This window comes from Macaca thibetana, chromosome 16 (assembly GCF_024542745.1).
Source record: "Macaca thibetana thibetana isolate TM-01 chromosome 16, ASM2454274v1, whole genome shotgun sequence".
Taxonomy (NCBI): Eukaryota; Metazoa; Chordata; class Mammalia; order Primates; family Cercopithecidae; genus Macaca; species Macaca thibetana.
The window spans coordinates 2,637,182-2,656,471 of record NC_065593.1 but is presented as its reverse complement, the minus strand read 5'-3'; the positions used below and the strand labels follow the sequence as shown (position 1 = coordinate 2,656,471).

Below are 19,290 nucleotides of genomic sequence, written 5' to 3'. Positions count from 1 at the left end.
AAGGCGCTCAGAAGGGCCGATGCCCTCAGGTAGCTTCTAGCCTCCCTCTGCTACTGAACTGCAAGCTTTCCAAACCCCAGGTCTTAAAGCGCCTGAACTCTGCCAGCCATGCAAATACAGTTGGTGCCAATGTCTGCTCCTAGAATCATGAACGTGCCAGCTGCTGTCATGAGGGTCCAGGAGATGAGGGTAGGGGTGTGTGTCCCCATACCACCCCACCCAGGGTCTCCTCCAGCCCTGGGTGGTGGGCTGGGCAGGATCCACACCTCCCCTATTGGCAGGTCAGGGGACTGAGTCCCTGGGAATGAGTGTACCTCGGCTCTCGCTGCTTGGCCTGCTGAAGCGAGCTCTCCTGGTTGGTTGCTGACAGTATTGGGGCTTTGAGTGTGGCTGTTCTGGGCGGGTCGGGGGCTAATGGGACATCATCGTGCCTCATGCCCACTCCCTGAGGCCCATCAAGGACCAATCCTGACACAAGCGTCCCTCAGGCTTGGACTCACTCCGTCTCGCACTCCACCCCCAGGTCATCGTGCAGCGGTCACTGTCAGCCAGGGACCTGAACCATGCCAAGGCAGGCTCCATCCTGGCCAGCTACCTCAAGATGCTCCCCATGGGCCTGATCATCATGCCGGGCATGATTAGCCGCGCACTGTTCCCAGGTAGGACGGGCTCCGGGCACTAAGCCCAGGCTGCAGGGCACCCAGGGTTCTGAGACCTTGTCCTGCAAAGGTCACCAGGAGGAGAGGCAAAGGATAGATGTGAACTGTTCCCCAACCTGGGGAGTGGGGAAGAGTGGTCCTCAGGGCCACAATCAAAGGGATTAACATGGATGTGGCTTGGTACAAGGTCTGGACAGGTATCACTTACTGATGCGTGACCTCAAGGCTGTAAACGAATGTCCCTGTGCCCCGCCGTTTCCTCATCTGCAAACTAGGGACTGTGTCACCCACCTGGAAGGTGCCATCAAGATCCTCTAACTACAGGCATTGGAGACGTATGGGTGGGGAAACGTCATTTCCTTAGGTTGCCTTTTCAGGACTCTGGGACCAAGAGTCCCCAGCATTAACGATGGCCTTCCATACGGCCCTGTATGGTTCCCACCCCTGCCTGTTCATCGGTTTCCCCATCTGTAACAAGGGAATTGAAGTCATCAGAGTTAGGGACACCGTAGCCCAGAAGACAGCAGCTCGGGCTCTTGGGTGGCTGGCAGGGAGGGACTCATGACCCCTGGTGTGCAGGGACCCTGACTCACCTGTGCCTCCTTGTCTGGGGAGCGCTGGGCCTGCACCCTCCTCGACACATCTGCTTCTTCTCTCCCCCGACTCTGGGCCCACGGGGAGCCACCCTGGGGTCCAGCAAAGGTCCCTCGGGTTATATGGGGGGCACTCAGCTGCCGGCGCGGTGGTGGGGTTGGCCCGTTGGCCACTTGCTCTGAGTGGCGCCTCCGGAGAGGGACTGAGTGCTCTCTCACCTCATAGTACTCCTCTGACACAGAGGAGGCCACTGAGGGCCGTCGGGGGCCAGGCCCACGGCTGGAGCTGCCTGAGTGGCTCTCCTGGTCACTGAGGGTTATGTAGTCGTCATCATCTTCTTCTTCCGCCCCATCCAGCCCATTGGGGAGCCCCACCCCGAGTCTGTCGGGGTCATCCTGGGTCACAGATAGCTGCCCCTGGAGTGGGGCGTGGCCTGGGCCTGCCATCCTGGGTAGCCTGTCTGTCCCATTCTGGGGAGCCTCCTCTTTGGGGAGCTCCAGGGCCCAGCCAGTACCACTGCTGTCCTGGGCTAGTACATCTGCCACAAGGACTGTCCGGGGCTTGGGCACAGGGGGCAGTGGCTCAGGGTCCCCCTGGGGGAGGCCATTCTCAGCTGGGACGCCGTCCTGGGGGGCACTGGGCTCTAGGGGAGGGCAAGGTTCTGGACGGGGCCTGCTGTCCTGGCTCTGCTTCCACAGCTGGTGCTGGGCGCTGGCCTGGGAGGTGTCACGGATCTTGATGCGGTTCATCTGGCTGGGCTGGGGGTTCCAGATGTTGGGGTCGATGATATTGATGTAGCCCAGGATGTCGCTGCCAGGCTCCGGGTCTGGCTCCACCCACGTGGGCAGGTACTCAAACATGTTGGCCCTCTCCAGGTGGAGCAGTCCTGGGTGGATGGGTGGCAGCAGCTCGGGGATGTCCCCTGGATGCTCGGCCAGCGCTGGGCCCTTCAGCCCCAGGGGCTTCTTGGCCTCCTGCTTCTCAGAGGAGATCTTGGCAATCTCATCAACGCTCTTGGCCTTGACCAGCGCATACTTGGGGTTGACGAGCTTCTTGGCCACAGAGCCCGCGGGCACCAGGGGGACCACAGAGGGCAGCACGATAGGCTCTGGCTCCGGCTCCTTCTCCATAGGGATGCCCTTGAGGCTCACACTGTGTGACATGAGGTACAGCTCCTGGAACTGCCGGTCGAACATCTCCACCACCTGGCCAGACAGCACGGAGATCACATTCCGGTCCGTCCGCGCGGCCGACCACGTGAAGCTGCAACAGAGGGAGGGGGCGCCGGTCAGGCACACGACCCTGCTTCTCCCAGCAGCCCCTGTGTACCCACAGCTGCTGAGCCTCAGACTGTGGCCACAGGGCCCTGGGATCGAGAAGTGAATGGGGGCAGAGAGCAGGTGCATGCTGTGGGGTCAGACTGAGTCTGGGATGTCAAGCAAGTTGGTCGCACCAAGCCTGTTCCCACCTCTGCAAACGGCACGGCACTGTACTTCTCTCAGGCTGGTACAGGATTCACTAAGCAGCTCAGGAAGGCCCTGGACACCGTGGGGGTTGCTGCACGTGGTGGCCACTGCTGCCATGTGTCTATGCTGCCACCAACCCCCATGTAACCATGGGCAGTGCCCACCCCATGCCGCATGTGGTGGTGCCCACAGAGCTGGCCCCATCCCTGAGGACAGCTCTCAGAGTGACCCCCATACACTGTGGAGGCACAGCCTGGCCACACCCCACCTCCAGGCCGGTGACATCTCCAAGCTGGAACAACAGTGTCCTCAGACAAAGCCCTTCTCTGCCTGCCTCCAGAGACAGACAAGCAGGCAGGTGTGCTCCAGCCCTGCGCACACCTCGGCAGCCTTGGGATCAATGAACTGGAATAACCAGGGTGTCGTAAGTTAGCATTAAGGACAGAAGCCAGTTGGGAACCAGACTGGCTCCCACAACTTCCCTGAAAGCTGGAGAGTCACCTGTAGGAGCCGCACACTGCCCGGTCTCCATCCACAAACATGAACTTCTGGGCCAGGGCACCCTTGAACTTGGTTGCCGACCGCGTGAAGAACTCGGTTCCCCCGCTGCTCCGCACTCTGAGATTCTGTGTTGGGAACCAAGAGACAGAATTACACGACTGCAGCCCCGACCACACAGGGCGAGGGGAGGACGGCAGCTGCCCAGGGCTCAAAGGGGACTTTGGGGTAGTCAGGAGGGGAAGGAAGAGGCTATAAGGACTGGAGGAAGGAGCTGGTGTGTCTGGGACTGCAGGCCCCGGGGTAAGGAGGGAGTTGCTGAGCCGTGAAGCTGCAAAGGGGGCAGGCACTGGTACAAAACGGGTGGGATTAGATGGTCTGAGCTTTGGCCCCAAAGGTGTCTGAAGAGCAGCATCAGGCAGGAAAAGGCTTGCACAGCCAGCCGGTTTGGGAAATGCTGCCATGGGTGGTGGATGCTGTGGTGGGGTCCTGAGCGGGAGGGTGATGTGCACATGTTTTAGAAGTGTCTCGTGGATGGCTAGGGGGTGATGCAGCCAGAGGAGGGCAGGAAGGGGGCCTGCCCTTCGGAATCTGGCCCTTACACTCCAATAAGTCTGTGGCCCTCCAGGGTGCGTGGCCCTACCAGGCCGCTCCCCTGTGCTTCTCAACACCCCAGTCTCTGGAGGGCAGGACTCACAGCAAACCTTTCTCCTTCCCCATGGCCAGGACACCACCCAGCACCCAGGCCAGGTCCTGTACATGGTCAGAGATTCAATTCGGTGCCGGCTTACACGGTTTGGCCCAGGAGCAGACCAGGAAGGCCCTCAAGAGACTGTGGCAAAGGGAGATGCGACCCAAGGAGAAGAGGGTTCGTTGGGCATTAGGAGCACAGCGGGTCCCTCAACTGCCTCAGCTCCAAGGCCAGGTTGTCACCAGCCTTTTCCTGGACCCTGGCCACACAAGGGCCCTCTGTCCCAGTGTGGAGTCTCTGGAGCTGCCAAGGGCCTGTGTGTTGCAAGTTCCAGGTGCTGACTTCCCTTCCCCGGCAGCAGGGCCTGCTGTGAGGGAGGAGCACATGGTAAAGGCTGGTGCTGGGCACGGCAGACCCCAGGAAGGGCAGGGCGAGCCTGGATGGAACCCAGGTGTCGAGGATGGCCAAGGGCATCCCGAAGTAGAATCTCAGGTGTAAAGGGGATCTGGGGCTCATCTGGCCCATGTCCAGGGCAGTTTGTAAGAAATGCTCCTGGGTGCCCTGAGGGTCTGACTCAGGAGACCTGCGGTCAGGCGGGGAATCTCAGTTTTAACACCAACTCCAGGGATTCCTGACGGGTCTGCCTGCATGCCTCCTGTGATGGGAGTCTCACTCCCTCCCGAGGGGCTCTGTGCCGGCTTCTGGCTCTCGGCTATGACGTGTTCTTAGTCAGGCTGAGCTGTGACTTACTGGTCTGTCCCCTCACCCACTCACTGGCCCCAGCTTATTCACTCCACTCATTCACACAGTCACCAACCCCTGCCGAGGCCCCCAGCTGCAGGCAGAGATGCCTGTGATGAGGATCCCCCCTGGGAGGTGAAGGGGAGGCAGGAGGTAAACGAAAACGAGCTGAATGCCCAGGATTGCAGAGGAGTAGCCCGAAGTGTGAAGGGCTGGCCGGGAGGCTCCCAGGAAAGGACGACATGGGTCACAGGGGGAGGTGGGGAAGCATTCCAGGGAAGGGACTCAAAGGCCAGGCATGAGAGGCCTTTATACAAGAGCACCTCAGGGGAGGAGGGGTGGGTGACGGAGCCTGCAGAGCGAGCAGAGGCGGGCTCCTGGTAAAACACCCTGCACCTTCTTAAGGGCCTGAGCTTGGCCCTGGGGCCAACAGGGAGCCATGGGAGGATTTAGAGCAAAAGCGATGGGGTTGGGTGTGCATCTCAGGAGCAGTTCTGGCATCAGGGAGTGGGTGTGTGAAGCGAATGCTATGGGAGAGGAGCGGAGCCTGAGAGAGCAGAGCCGCCCGCCATGCCATCCAGCCTCCTGCCCCGCCAGTCCTTTCCGTGTCCCAGACCCGTGGGGCTGGGGTGGCCCCAGGCCAGCAACCACAGAGGCAGGCAGGTGTGGGCCATGGGTGAGTCCCTGTCTGATGCCCACCCGTGGGATAAACGATCACCTTGTCATAGGGCCCAGTGCAGAAGGCAGATCTGCTCTGGGCCGCCCTCGCTGGCTCCCCCCTCGCCCGCCCCGCAGGCTGCAGGTCTGCACACAGCCAGCTCAGCAGGAAGCTGGCCACGGCCCAGGACAATTAGCACTCGTGACTTTGTACCCAACACGGAGCACGCTCGGGGTTGAGAAGTCAGACAAAGATCCTGGAGGTGGTACAAGGCCTTCCCTGTCACTGAGCCCAACCAAGCCCAGCTCCATCGTCTCCTGCGGGCTCCTGGCCCAGCCACAGGCCCCTCCTTAGCCTGGAAAATCGGCCACCAGCATCAGGACCCCTCTGGACAGTGTCTGTCCCCACCCATCCCAAACCTTGTCCTGATGAGGGCTCGGAAAGTCACCACTTCCATCTCAGAGTGACTCAGACTCCATGTGAGCCGCAGACCTTGGCTGGGCCGCTGACTCGCTGTGTGACTCGAAGCAAGTCTCGGGCCCTTGCTGGGCCTTAGTCTCCCTTAGCACACAGCAGGGCGGGCCTCCAACTCTTAGGCCCGTTCTACCTGGGGCTCAGCAGCAGGTGGGGGACTGCAGCAGAGCCCCCCACCTCCTGCCTCATGACCTGCTCCCCCGCTTGTGCCTGTATGGGCCCCACCCCACGGGGCCTGGCCTGGATGAGGTAACGTCTCAAGACTCTGGGCTCGCGTGTGCAGAGGTGGAGGATCCCACAAAGCCGTATTGTCTCTGAGCTCCTGGGACACCCCCGGCAGAGGACAGCAAATGGGTGGAGGGACGCCGGGGCTGACCCAAGAGGGGTGCCCTGGGCAAGTCTTTGGACCCTCTGGGACCTCAGTTTCCTCATACGTAAGAGAGGACGTCAAGGGCGAGTCAGGGCAGGAGAGGATGGCCGGGCGGTGCTTCATCTGCTCTCAGAGGGTGGCAAGGTGGGGACTCCAGGGCTGGGGCAAACTACAGCACCCTGCCCCCAATCCCCGCAGGCCTCTAGGCCACATGTGCTTAAAGGACTCGTGATCCAACTGTACCAAACCCGCTGGTGGGACGCAGAGGGGGCTGAGCCCAGGTGTCCCTGGAGCAGAGTGGCTCTAGGGTCTAGGCATTCCTGAGCTCCAGTCAAACAGGCTCCAGTCCTAGCACCAAACGGACGCCAACCAAGGCCTCTCTTTCCACACCTCAGTTTTCTCATCTGTGAAAGGGCCTACTCATCTGTGTGCTGCAAGGCTGCTGTGAGGACTGAATAGAGCCACAGTATAGGCGGGGCCCACCCAGGGAAAGTGTCTGGCTCCCAGTGGGTGCCCCATGAACTGGAAGTGGCACAGTGGGCTGTGGGGGACCAACACAGAGGACCACAAAATATTCAGGAAGGCACAGACTCCCCAGGGAGGCCAAGACTGTCAGCCATATGGGGTGGGTGGTTGGTGGGCTCAGGGAGGGGAAGTGACCTGCCCACTGTCTCCCAGTAGCCCTGGGCTGGGCCAGGACTGAGGACAGGGTTTCTTCATCACCCACCTCCTCAGGGCCCTGTCGGCATCTCCTGGCCCAGCAGAGGAGTGGGGAGGCCCAGAGACACATCCTGACCAGGTCTGAGCTGGGAACATTGAGGCCAGGCCAGGCCTAGTGTGAGGAATGCAAGAACAGAGCCCAATATGGCGGCGGGAGCCTGGCTGCCTGAGGTGCTGGCCCCCAGCAGCCTCCGCTCTCCTCTACAGGGCCTGTCTCGCTCTCTGGGGAGGGTGGGGAAGGGCGGTCAACACTCACCCTGGCCTTCTCCAGGCTGTTGTGAAGTTGGGTTGGTGGGCCCTTTGTGAACTACATTTGGCCCGAAGTATGTGACGGCATGAAGGGGCAGGGCCAGCCTAGCTCCAAGGCCCTGGTCTGAGGAGCTCCTCTCTCCCCTAGGCCAGGGCTGCTCAGCCTCTGCGCAACTGATACATGTCCCCTTTTGTGTGGGACCTGTCCCCAGCAGTGTAGGATGTTTAACATCATCCTTGGCCACTCAATGCTGGTAGTACCCCTTAGGTGTGACAGTTAAAAATGCCAAATGTCCCTCGGCAGAGTGAATCCCCCCGTTCGAGAACCCCTGCCTTATACCCTGAATCCATCACAGACCCAGGCCCAAGTAGAGACAGCAAGACCCAGGCATCCCCGGGGACCGGGGGAGCCTGGGCAGCATAAGGGCTGTGTCGGGCGTGTCCAGCGTGCGGCCTGAGCGGCAGTGATCCTCACGTCCTCGCCGCGTGCCTTCCCATGGCCATCCAGCCGATGTTTCTTTGTTCACCAGAAATGGGAAACAGTCTGGCCTTTGCCCAGGGGCTGCTAGTTTTTCCAGTTTGGCTGTACGAAGCCAACTAGCTTTTCAGATGGCCCAGGCATCTCATGGCTCTTGTCTGTCCTAAGCTGGGAGCCTCAGGCCCAGCCTGTCTCCTGTTAGCCCGGGAGCATCCCCCCACACCCAGTATCACCCCCAAAAGCAGCCAAGTCATGCGGCCTGGTCCTGTGACCCTAGCGGGTGGCAGTGAAAGGTCTGGCCCTCTTCCCAAGGCCTGCTCCCCATTTGTCATTTGGGGTGATCACTTCTGTACTCCCACCTGGAAGGCCATCAGGGGCCGGCCAGGGCAACTGGCTGAGGTGCTCAGGAATGGCTGGGAGCCCCACACTTGGGGAGACGCTGGTGCATACTGCTCCCGCCTCACCTGGGGACCAGGAGTGGGCTCGGCCCAAGCAACAGGGCAGAGTTTTGAGAGTGTGTTGGTGTGTGCTCCATGCTCAGGAGGAAGGAGCCGAGTCAGGGTGAACCACGGCCAGACCCTGGCACAGAGGGAAAGAAAGCCGCTTAGCACTCAGACCAGAGCTGCGTCTCATGGCGGAGCTGTGCCTGTCCCCAGCCAAAGACAGGATGGGAAGGCAGCTCATGACTGAAGGCCCACCACACAAATGACCTCCTTCACTCTTCACAGCAGCCCTGACAAGTACATGACCATATCCCCATTTTGCAGACAAGACAATGGAGGCCTAGAAAGATTCAGTGACTCTGCCCAAGGTTACCATGCAAGTGGCACAGCTGGGGCTCAGGACTGGCTCCTGCTATCACCCCCAAACTGGCACCTGACACCCCAAGGTCATAAGGATGACCCTACCAGAAAACCTGTACCCTGGGCCCGAAGGAGCTGGGGCAGGTTGGTGCAGAGCTGGGCAGGGGTGGCGGCAGCTGAGGGCAGGCCCAGGGATTATCGGCAAAGGAAGTGCTCCTGGGACAGGTCTGGGCCCAGCTAGCCCAAGGCGAGGGAGGTAGGTGGGGAAGGCAGGCCCTCCGACAGGGTGACACTAGACTGGGCTGGGCTTTCAGGGCCTCTGGCCACCCGCCCAGGGCTGTGGAAGGGCAAGCTCAGAGGCGAGAATGAGGAAGCCAGGACACACTTTCCCATGGAGGCGTCTAGCTCCTGGATACGTCACCTAACAGACCCTGCCACCTTCCCTGGGGAAGCGAGACAGCCGAGCAGGGCAGGCTGGGCCAGGGACCTGCAGTGCCAGCTGCCCTCCCCTGCCTGGCTGATCACAGCCAGTGGAAGGGCTGGGGGTGGGACAGGGCAGGCCTCATACCCAAGCCCCTGCCCCAGTCCAGGGCCTGGGGTTTAGAATGTATGGTTCTTGCCAGCAGCTGTATAACTTTCCTCAGCACACAGGGCACTTTACAACCACCATCTCCTTTCATTTCACCCTCACACAACCCCGTGAGGTATCACTATGGTCATGGGGCACTCGAGGCCCAAGAGGTAGAACCACACGCCCAGGTCCCATGGCAGGTCAATGGCCAGTGAGCCGTGCGGGCAGCACCAGGGCAGGCTGCGCTGGCAGTTGGCTTTGATTTTATAACGGAAGCCAGTGATGACCTCCCCTGCCCATAGTGGGACGGCCATTCCTAGGTTTATTGATAGTTGAGCAGTTGGTGTGAATGAGTGGGGTGGGAGTCCTAGAAGATTGGTTGAGACAATAAAAAGGATGAGAGAAATTAGTATGAGGGATCAAGTTCATCCTTTGATGCTCTGCATTATTATTTGCAGTTATTATTATTTGCTGTTTGAGTACCAGGGATCTGCATCCTCCTTATCAGAGCTGATTTCTCACTACTGGCTTTTAGGCGCCACCCCTAAATTGTTGGGAATGGCTTTGGGCAAGGCATGGCCTCCCTCGGACCTCAGTTTCCCCATTTGTGTTGTGGGAGCCTCATCTGAATGACCTCAAGGCCCCTTCAGTCCCAGGCACTCCAGGTCCCCCACCTGCCCCATTGCCTCCGACTTCCTGGAAACTCAGAACTCTGCAAGCAGAGGAGCAGCCAGGGCTTCTCTGCTGAGAAGGGGCCTGGGGGCACTGGGTGGAAGGCGAGGTCTCTGGAGCAGCTGGTCCCAGGTTAGGGTCCCTGCTCCAAACCGATAGGCTTGCTCCCTGCCTGCGTCTGCACACTGGGGGAAGAGCAAAGCACTCGCTGGGCCTGGGGCAGGGGCACGGTGCTGGTGGGGCCCCACTGGGGTCTCTTCCTGGGCATCGGGCAGGGCCAGGCCTTCTGCAGTCAGGTTTCCAAAGTGGCCTTTCCACACTGTGGCTCTCTCCAGCATGAGCTGTCTGCCACTGGAATCGATTCCCTGCGCTAATTACGCGGCGGGGAGTGAGGTGGGCGTGGGGCTTGGGGCCAACCCACCAGGGACACCACATTAAAAATGTCCCAAGAGCTAGAGACTCACCACGGAGTGCTCACAACCACTTGAAAGGACTCAGCCGGAGGCGTTGGGGTTGGAGGGGCGGGGTGGGCGCGCTTGACAAATGCTGACAAATTACAGTCATGGAGCCCGGCCCCTTGTTAACCAGACTGGTGGTGCCCCTTCTCCTAGGACCACAAGCCTGAAACCTGCAGAATTCTGACCTGTCAGACGCTGGTGCTGAGCCCAAGGGTCTGGTGCTGGCCCCTACCCCACTATCTTTAACTTACTAGCAGTGACACAGGGTATGTGGCTCTATTCCCTCATCTGCAAAATGGGAACAACTCCCTATCCCACTAGGATGTTGTGAGGATTAAATTAACCAATGCAAAGTGCCTGTGACAGGGCCTGGCGCACGGTCAATGCAAAAGAAATATTCACCGTCATCACGCACGCTGATCTGCTCTCAGGGAAGCGCTCTGCACACAGCAGGTGCCAAGCGATGGCTGGCAGAAGGAGCGCTCCAGACACCAAATGCCAGGGTGTCTGGGCAGAAGAGCGTTGGACCAATAAGATCCTGTAGCCCAGAGAAGGGAGGTGACATGCCCAAGGACACAGAGCAAAGCAGTGCTGAGAACCACAGCCCACCCTGACCCCATCGGCAGCCTTCTCTGATCCACTTCTGTTCCGTGGTTTCCCCCACCCCAAAGGTTCTTTCTCCTCTGCTCTTGTGCCTCAAATTCACTTCAACTGAGCAGCCATCGAGGAAGCTTTCCCTGACTTCAGCCTCAGGGAGCTTCCTCCGTCTGAGTCAGATCCTAAAACAAGTAAATGGACATTCTAAGGAGACAGATTTTGGCTCAACCCAAGAAAGGACTTGGGAGTTGAAGCTCTTTCTGGGAGTTGAAGCTCTCTAGAAAGGCCACGAGCTACCTGAGGAAGGAGTGAGCACACTATCACCAGAGGTATGCAAGCAAACAGATAACCGATGTGGCATGGGCTGCTCTGAAATAACATGATGCAGCACTTGCCATGAGCTCCAGCACCTGGTCAGCAAGCAACTCATCAACGCATATCTTATCTCTGCCACGTTGGAGGTAGTGAGTATCCTGTCCCTCAGGGAATTCAAGCAGAGGCTAGGTGACTGCTTGGCAGGAGGCTCTAGAATTACTGGACTCTCAGTGCTTGGCACAGGACTCCGTCCTGGGCAGGCAGGTACTTCAAGTGTTTGTTGACAGACTGAATGACCCCTGCCCTCCAGTCACCCAGGCAAGTGAGGAGCGTGCTCACCTTGAGGTGTCCCAGGTGCATTCGGGCCCGCTCACACATGTGCAGGAAGTACTTGACGTTACTCTCATCCACAATGATGTACACGGCCACTTTCCTCTTGAAGCCGGCGTCCAGCAGGTCCTTGAAGATATCCACGTCGGTGAACATGTCCATGACCACAGCTATCACCTGGGAGCAAGAAGAGAGACTGGGGCCTGTCAGATGGTGCAGCAGTGGGGATAGGGTGCCCTGGCAGAATGCACAGCCCTCCTGTGCCACCAGCCTCTCATGGGTGCCCACTCTGACCCCACTCCTGGAGCCTCAGGCCCAGGACCAGGGGCCTCTCTTGCCCTGAAGTTCTAGTTGCAGTCCCAGTTCTGGGCTCAGCCCAGGGGCCCTGTGTCGGTGCATTCCCAGGCCAGGGCCGGCTATACTCTGCCCTCCTTGTAATGCCTGGGGATGCTGAGATGAACCTGATGTGTCAATGACCGGAAGGGCAGCAGCTGGCGTGGCGGCTCCCTGGGGCCTCCCGTGCATTCCTGGGCTGGTGTGGACTTTGGCCAGTGCCTAAACCCAGGTGCTCTTCCCGTCAGCTGACAATATCTGTCCCCACAGCAGGTGACCTGCTGGACCTGGCTCAGGGTGGGGCCTCAGTGGTCAGGGTATACCTACCTACCCCCAGCCCAGCCAAGCACCACCAACAGGGCAGGGATCCTGGGTGGGTGAAGGTGTGAGGTGGAGCATGCAGAAGGACAGGATGAGGTGATATGGGCCCGGCCCCAGTGGGGCTCAGTGACTGTCAGGCCTCTCTCACACCTAGTCCCCTCCCTGTCCCTGGGCAGCAAGAAGAGGGAGTCAGGCCAGGGCCTGTGCCTGGCCACAGCCGTCCACACTGCTGATGCAGACATATGTCCCGTTTTTGGGCGGCCCCACCCCTCCCACCCTCCGAGGCTGGCACCACCATCCCTGTCCTAGGTCTGAGGACCCCCTGGAGAAGAGGCGAGGGACCTGCCCTGGGTCACACAGCACGCTGGGGACAGAGTCAGGCTACAGACTACCCAGGTTTGCCAGGGAACAGAAGTCAGCCTTACTGGGATGTGGAGATTCAGGGTGATGGAGGCGGTCTGGAGCCTGCTGGGGATGTGTGTGCACGCCCCACAGTGAGCTCACCAGGCTGGCCCCTGCAGGCCCATCTGGGCTCCTCCTGGGCCTCAGGCCCCTGCTGACACCCATCGTTCATCTGGCACCAAAGCCCAAACTCCAGCAGAGGGGAGGGCTCCATACCTGCCCTGCCTCAGACTCACTGTGTGACCCTGAGCAAGACACCTGGCTTCTCTGGACCCAGTTTTCTCATCACTACATCAGGCTCCATCTCTCAGGAGAACTGAGCACACCTGAATACCGCAGCACCTGCAAAGAGCCCGACTGGGGGCGGTGCGGGGGGGGCTTGGTGACGCCTGTTTGCTGCCTTTCTCCCACAGTCACCCCACACGTTACCGTTTACAGGGGATCTTGTCAGTCTGACTCCTGCAACCTCTCACAGGCACCATGGTGGTGACAGCCCAGCATGCAGCCGGGTAAACTGAGCCTCAATGAGGTCGTAAGACTTGTTGGATGTCACAAAGCAAATTGGGCCAGGGCCTAGACCCACCTCCAGTCAGGTCAGGGTTGATCTCCAGCCCTTTGCCTTGGATGTTTAGTCTTGGAGGGCCTGCGAGACAGTGGTCCCCCCCCAGACAGTGGGGGCTCAGAAGCGGAGGTGTGCGACCAGCTGAGACTCACAGAACTCCCAGGCCTAGGGTTCTCTCTGTCCTCTGCGGAGATGACTGCTCCCTATCTCTCTGTTTCTGAAGGGCTGTTTTGAGGCAGAGGGAGTAGCTGGTTGATGCAGGGTCTACGACTGGCAGGGGAGGCAGAATTGGCACCAGATGGGAAGAACTTGCTGCCCCCAGGGCTGCCCCAGGTTAGACAGGGATCTTGAGAGGGAGCTCACTCCCTGACCCAGGAGATGTTCAAGGAAGGCCAGAGACTGCTTGGAGAGGGGGCGGATGAGAGGGCAGAGGAGACACAATGCGGGCTGGTCACCATGACCCTGGATTGAGCCACCAGTCAAGGGTATGCGACACTGGGCAGGGGTGTGTGATGGTAGCAGGGTCCTCCCTGCCTGGGATCTCCCAGACCCAAAGCCACTGCAGCCCCGGAATCTCCTTGGTTAAGCCACTTCTGAGCAGGCAAACAGCCTCACGTGCCACCCTGGAAAAGAGCCTAATGAGGGCGCAGCAGGCATGCTTCTCCCGGGAGAGCTCCAGGGCCTGCCTACCATGGCAGATGGGGACTTGCCCTGGGCTTGGGTTGGGGGACGTGCTCCAGCAGGACCTGCGCCATGTGCGCCATTCCCCACGTTGCCCTCAGCCAGCAGGGTGCTTGATCCAGGGACCATCTGCTGTCAGGTTGGATATGTTGAGGCCTGCACCCCAAAATGGATCCCCCTACAGTGCTGGCTCCCCCCAGGCATTGGGCTCAGTGCCTGGCGTGGTCAGAGACGGGTTTGTAACAGGTGCGAGCTTATGCTGGGGATGGGGATGGGGTGCCTGGTGCTCCACAGGCAACCCCCAATAGCCTGGCCTGTCCATGGAGTCACAAAGGTTTCTTGGGGGCTCTTGAGTCCTGTCATGCCCTTTCCCATTTTATACACAGGAAAGCTGGGATCACAGTCCATGACTGAGGCTAGAACCCAGGGCCCTGCCCCACCCAGAGCACCTTCTGCGCAAGCGACTGGGCGCCAGTCCTGGGCCCTTGGGCTGCTTGATGGTTTATAAGGAGACTTTACAACTGTTACCTTGTTCAGTCCTCACAAGCACACCGGGAGGCAGTGGTTCTTTTTCCCATCTTGCAGATAAAGAAACTGAGGCACAGAGGCATTCGCTACCTTGCCTAACTCTGTTGGGAGGCCCAGCTCACTCGTGACACTGTGAGCTCAGCAAGAGCAGAGCCCTTGTCTGGGCCCAGGATGGGGCCTGGTTTAAGGAAGGTCTTGGAGAGCTGTTATCAACTGAGAACAAGACCAATTGGCTTGGTCTGGGAACGACTGCTGGAATCAGGGCACCTGGGACCACAGCCCCTCCTGGGCCCTTGGTTTCCCCATCTGTCAAGTGGGGATATGGGCCTGGCTTGCCCCTGTGGTTCCATCCAGTTCACACATTGGCAGAGCTGGCCCAAGTCAAGAAAAGTACCAGAGGCTTCCCGCGGCCCCAAGCCCGCACGTCCTCTTAGAGGTCCTGGGCAGGGCAAGGGCTGTGGAAATGAGAGGGGTGGCTGACTCCAAAGACCAGCTCTGCCTGCTGTATGTCAGGGGCCATACTGGGCAGGAGGCGGGTGGCCTGCATCCCAGCACTGAGCTTGTTCCGCTCCTGAGGCAGGAACCAGCCACGTCCATGTGAGCAGCTGGCATAGGGGCAGGCATGGCGGGCGGGCACGTGCGTGTCCTGCACCCCAGGCCCCATTGTCAGAGCCGATGGGCAGCTCCCAGCCCAGCAGTCTATAATCTGTGCAGGCCGCGCAGGCCACACAGCCCAGCTCCCAGGTGAAGGAGGGAGCCCAGTGGTCCCTGTGCATCTTACTGATGGACAGGCCTCTGCTGGGCAGCCTTGAGGCCTCAAAGATGCAGCTGCAGAACCCAGGAGGCGCAATGCCCAAGACAACCATCTGGCTCCTGCCAGGGTGTGGGAGGATGACCCAAGATGGCAGGGTGTGGGAGGACGGCCACACCTGGGGGGCAGAGGCAGGCAGGCTGCAGGTGCTGGGACACCAGCAGGGATGTGGGATGGGCACTGGGCTCCAGTGAGCCAAAAGCGAGCCTGCGCCTGCCCCAGCCCAGGCCTCTCCCTGGGGGCTCCTGGTGCCCAAACGCCTCCTGCATGTCTGTCCAGGGGCGTCCATATGCGTGAGCCCTCCAGCGCCCCGCCCTATGAGCACCTCCTCCCATGCTGTACCCCCCCTGCCCAGTGGATCCGCCGGCCCTCTCTACCCTGTCTTCTGCCTATGTCTCGAATCCCCCATGTCCCTCTGTGTCCTTGGGACAGGTGAACATCTGCCTCCATGTGAGAGATGCAGAAACTGCGGCTGGGAGAGGGGAGGGCACTGGTCCAAGGTGGTGCTGCATAGGGATCCCCAGTGCCCTGCCAGGAGCACCTCCATCACCCAGGCAGTGACCAGAGCGGCTTGAGCTGGGGTGGAGGGGTGACAGCATCTCACACAAAGGAGTACCCCACCTGTGGCCACTGACCCCCAGCAGACACGGCCTGAAGCCCCATAACGCTGGCTGCGGGCACTGCGGGTGGGACAGGGCTTTAGGTCACAGAGGCAGGGAGCACAGGCATGCGCCTCCTCAATCTCCCTCAGCCCCAGCCGGAGCCCCCTGAGCACGGGTGGAGCGGGCGGAGTGGGCCCAGCCCCGGCGCCTGAGCTCTAGGCTGGGCTTTGGGCGAGCCACACCTGCATTCTGGGTCTCAGTTTCTTCATCTGTCCAAAGGAGAAGGTGGACAAGATGTCCAAGGCCCTTTGTCTCTGATGTTCCTGCCAGGGACCCCAACTCCTGTTCCCTGCCCGGTGCCCGGCAGAGCCTGTCTGGGCAGCTAGCACATCTCATTGTGCCCACGGGTCTGGGAGAGGAAGTGCTGGTGGCCGCCCTCTCCCTGCCTCCCCACAGGGCTCCTGCCTCACAGGTGCCGACAACAGCCTGTGGCTCCTGACACCCACAACAGCTGTTTCCTAGCCTTCCTGTGACCACAGAACCACTCTTAAAGCAGAAGTGGCCTCGCAGGGCGAGTGGGTAGAACAGGTCTCCACAGAGGTGCCTGGGGAGGAGGGGAGGGGCAAGACGGGCTGGCCTGGTTCCGAACATGGTGGGAAATCATGGGTGCGCAGGCCCGGCTTCTGCAGCAGCACCTCTTCAGGGGGGCCCTGACCAACGTGTCCTGACCCCTCTCCCTGACACATCCTGCCTCAAGCCACCGTGTCTCCTACATGCTGTTCTCCTTGCCACCTGCCCATTTTGCATCTGCCCAGACAACTCCTACCTGTCCTTCAAATCCCAGCTCCAGTGCAGCCCCAGCCTCCCGTGTCGTCACTCTGACCCGTCTGGGTTGAGCGTGTATCACTTGCGAATTTCTTCTCAGGCACAGCAATGGAGTCTCCCCAAGGACTGAGTCCCAAGAGTGGGTAAGAGGGGACAGTTTCCAACCTGCACATGACAAGCCTTACAAAGAGAGAGCAGAGAGGTGGCCATATTCTCCCTCCTCACTATGCTGCAGGCAGGTGGAGGACAGATACCCCCAAGCCTGCCCCAGAGCCTGGAGCCCTGAAGCAGCCATAGACACTGTGCACACTGCAGACAAGTCCCTAGGCCTATCTGAGAAGTGCAGGGGGTGGAGACAGTCTCTCATCTTGGGGCTCGATATTCTCCAGCTCTGATGGCAGATGCCCAGGCAGTGGCAGTGCGGGCTCCGCACCCGCTGGCTCCAATCTCAGCTCCTCCTGGGAAGCTGCATGGCCGTGGGCAAGTACCTTTGTTTCCTCACGGGGACAGTAACAATCCCCACCCACAAGGTTGTTGGAAATTACAGTGAATTCATGCAGGTGAAGGCCCAGCATGGGATGCACAAACAGCAGCTGCACGGACCCTCCTCGTCCTCCCACTAACCCAAGTCCCATCCCACCAGACCCACGGCTCCCTCTGGGGTGAACAGGCCAGGAGCATCTCACTTCCCTCCGGGTCAGCTGAAAGGCTATAAGTGACGTGTCAGGGCTGCTCACAGGAATGCAGCAGACTGTCCTAAAGGTTGAGGTGGTGGCCATGATGACCTTGGATTCAACTTCCACTTACGGCCATAATGGAATGACAGAGATGGAATTTACCCTCCTGCCTTAGCAATAAAAAACCCGGATAAAATCTATGATGCCACGGACAACAGGCTTCAATCAGCACAGCGATCCCTGAGAGAAGAGGAACAAACCAGCTGAACCCCAGGATTGCCCCACTACTTCCAGGCTGCAGCACAGGGAGGGGCGCCCCTGTGGCGTCTCGTGGTCTCCCTGAGTTGAGGAGACAGGGTTCACTCTGAGTGTGGCAGCTAGGATTTGCAGGACGGAGTGCCACAGGGGAGAGAGTTGCACAGAGTGAACTCCAGAGACCTGCAGAGGGTCGCCCTGGAGTCTTCGGCTGATGGCCGAGCAGCACCCGAACGTGAGGAAACTACTGAGGCTGAGAAGGGAACCACCGGAAAGGGGAGGCTGAGCAGAGAACCACCAGAAGGGGGCGGCTGGAACAATCGCTGGTGCTCACGCAGGACCAGGAATAGTGTATGTGCCCCCAGCCAGAATAGAAACCCCTCCTAACACACAGGGCCTGCAGGGGGGTCCTCAGAAGGATACTGCCTCAGCAGTGGACAAATAAGTCCTAGACCAGGCATAAGCAAACTTCCTAAAGAACCAGAGTGTAGATATGTGAGGCTTTGAGGGCCATATGTTCTCTGTCACAACTACTCAAATCCGCTGGTGTAACACAAAAGCAGCCAAACAAAGTACATAAATAAATGTCTGTGTTCTACTGTTTATAAAAGCCGGCAACAGGCCCAGGGTCCATAATTTGCAACTCCTACCCTGGAGTGAAGTCGGCTCTGGACCTGCCTAATAAAGCTTGACAGGAAGCCACAAAAGCATTAAATTGTTTCCAAGTAACGTAACTGCATCTCAGGACAAGGATCCAAAATATTTAAAGGAGAAAACAAAACAAACAAAAACTACAAGCAGCCCACAACATAAAATCCAACATGCATGGTATCCAATTAAAAATTACCAGACATACAAAGAAACAGGAAAACATGATGCACATGAGAAAAAAAAAAAAAAACAACAATCAAAATCAACCAAAAAATGACACAGATGTTAGAATTGGCAAACAAAGACATGAAAACAGTTAAAACTGTGTTCCATGTGTTCAAAAAGTTAGGTAGAGATGTGGAAGATTTTTTTTTTAGCCAACAAATCGAAATTCAAGAGGTAAAATGCAACATTTAAGATTAAAAATATAATAGGTGGAATTAACTGATTAGACACTATAGAAGAGAAAATTAGTGAACTTGCAGACATGTAAGTAGAAACTATCCAAGATGACACACAGAAAGACTGAAAGAACATAATCACAGCATCAGCAAACTGTGGGTCAACTTCAAGCCATCCAATATGTGTGTAATTGCAGTCTCAGAAGGTACAAGGGTTGGGAGTGAGGGAGAGACCAAAAATAAATAAATAAATAAATAGAAAAAAAATGGCCAAAACACTTCTACCATTTGATTAAAGACTAAATCCAAGGCCGGGCGCAGTGGCTCATGCCTGTAATCCCAGCATTTTGGGAGGCAGAGGCAGGTGGATCACATGAGGTCAGGAGTTTGAGACCAGCCTGGCCAACATGGCAAAACCCTGTCTTTACTAAAAATACAAAAATTAGCAGGGCATGGTGGCATGTGACTGTAATCCCAGCTACTTGGGAGGCTGAGGCAGGAGAATTGCTTGAACCAAGGAGGTGGAGGTTGCAGTGAGCCGAGATTGTGCCACTGCACTCCAGCCTGGGCAACAGAGTAAGACTCTATCTCAATTAAAAAAAAAAAAAAAGACTAAATCCACGGGTCTCGGAAGCTCAATGACTGCCAAGCAGAAGAGACATGAAAAAACTATACCAATGCACATCATAATCAAATCACTTAAAGTCAATAACAAAGACAGCCTTAAAAACAACCAGAGAAGAAGACAACTGCATGTCAAGGAACAAAGTAAGTGGCCTTCTCATCAGAATCACTGCAAGCCACAAGACAACAGGCAATATCTTTAAAGCACTAAATGGAAAAAGAAAAAAAAAATCAACTTAGAATTTTATACCCAGCAAAAATACATTTCAAAAC

The 19,290-nt window shown here is 58.2% G+C and overlaps 2 protein-coding genes across 4 annotated transcripts in view; one reads left to right on the top strand and one right to left on the bottom strand.

The window, feature by feature from the left end:
• The window catches only part of SLC5A10 (solute carrier family 5 member 10), a 70,797-nt gene that overhangs the window by 24,219 nt on the left and 27,288 nt on the right, over positions 1-19,290 (top strand). For all 3 annotated transcript variants that reach the window (XM_050763896.1, XM_050763898.1, XM_050763895.1), the window contains one exon: positions 524-659. In XM_050763896.1, the coding sequence (XP_050619853.1) occupies positions 524-659 (136 nt within the window). The remainder of the gene's footprint in view (positions 1-523; positions 660-19,290) is intronic.
• The window catches only part of FAM83G (family with sequence similarity 83 member G), a 31,483-nt gene that overhangs the window by 4,260 nt on the left and 7,933 nt on the right, over positions 1-19,290 (bottom strand). Inside the window, exons 2-4 of the mRNA XM_050763878.1 lie at positions 11,354-11,521; positions 3,221-3,345; positions 1,253-2,516 (exon numbers count right to left, since the gene is read on the bottom strand). Coding sequence (XP_050619835.1) covers positions 1,253-2,516; positions 3,221-3,345; positions 11,354-11,521 — 1,557 coding nt within the window. The remainder of the gene's footprint in view (positions 1-1,252; positions 2,517-3,220; positions 3,346-11,353; positions 11,522-19,290) is intronic.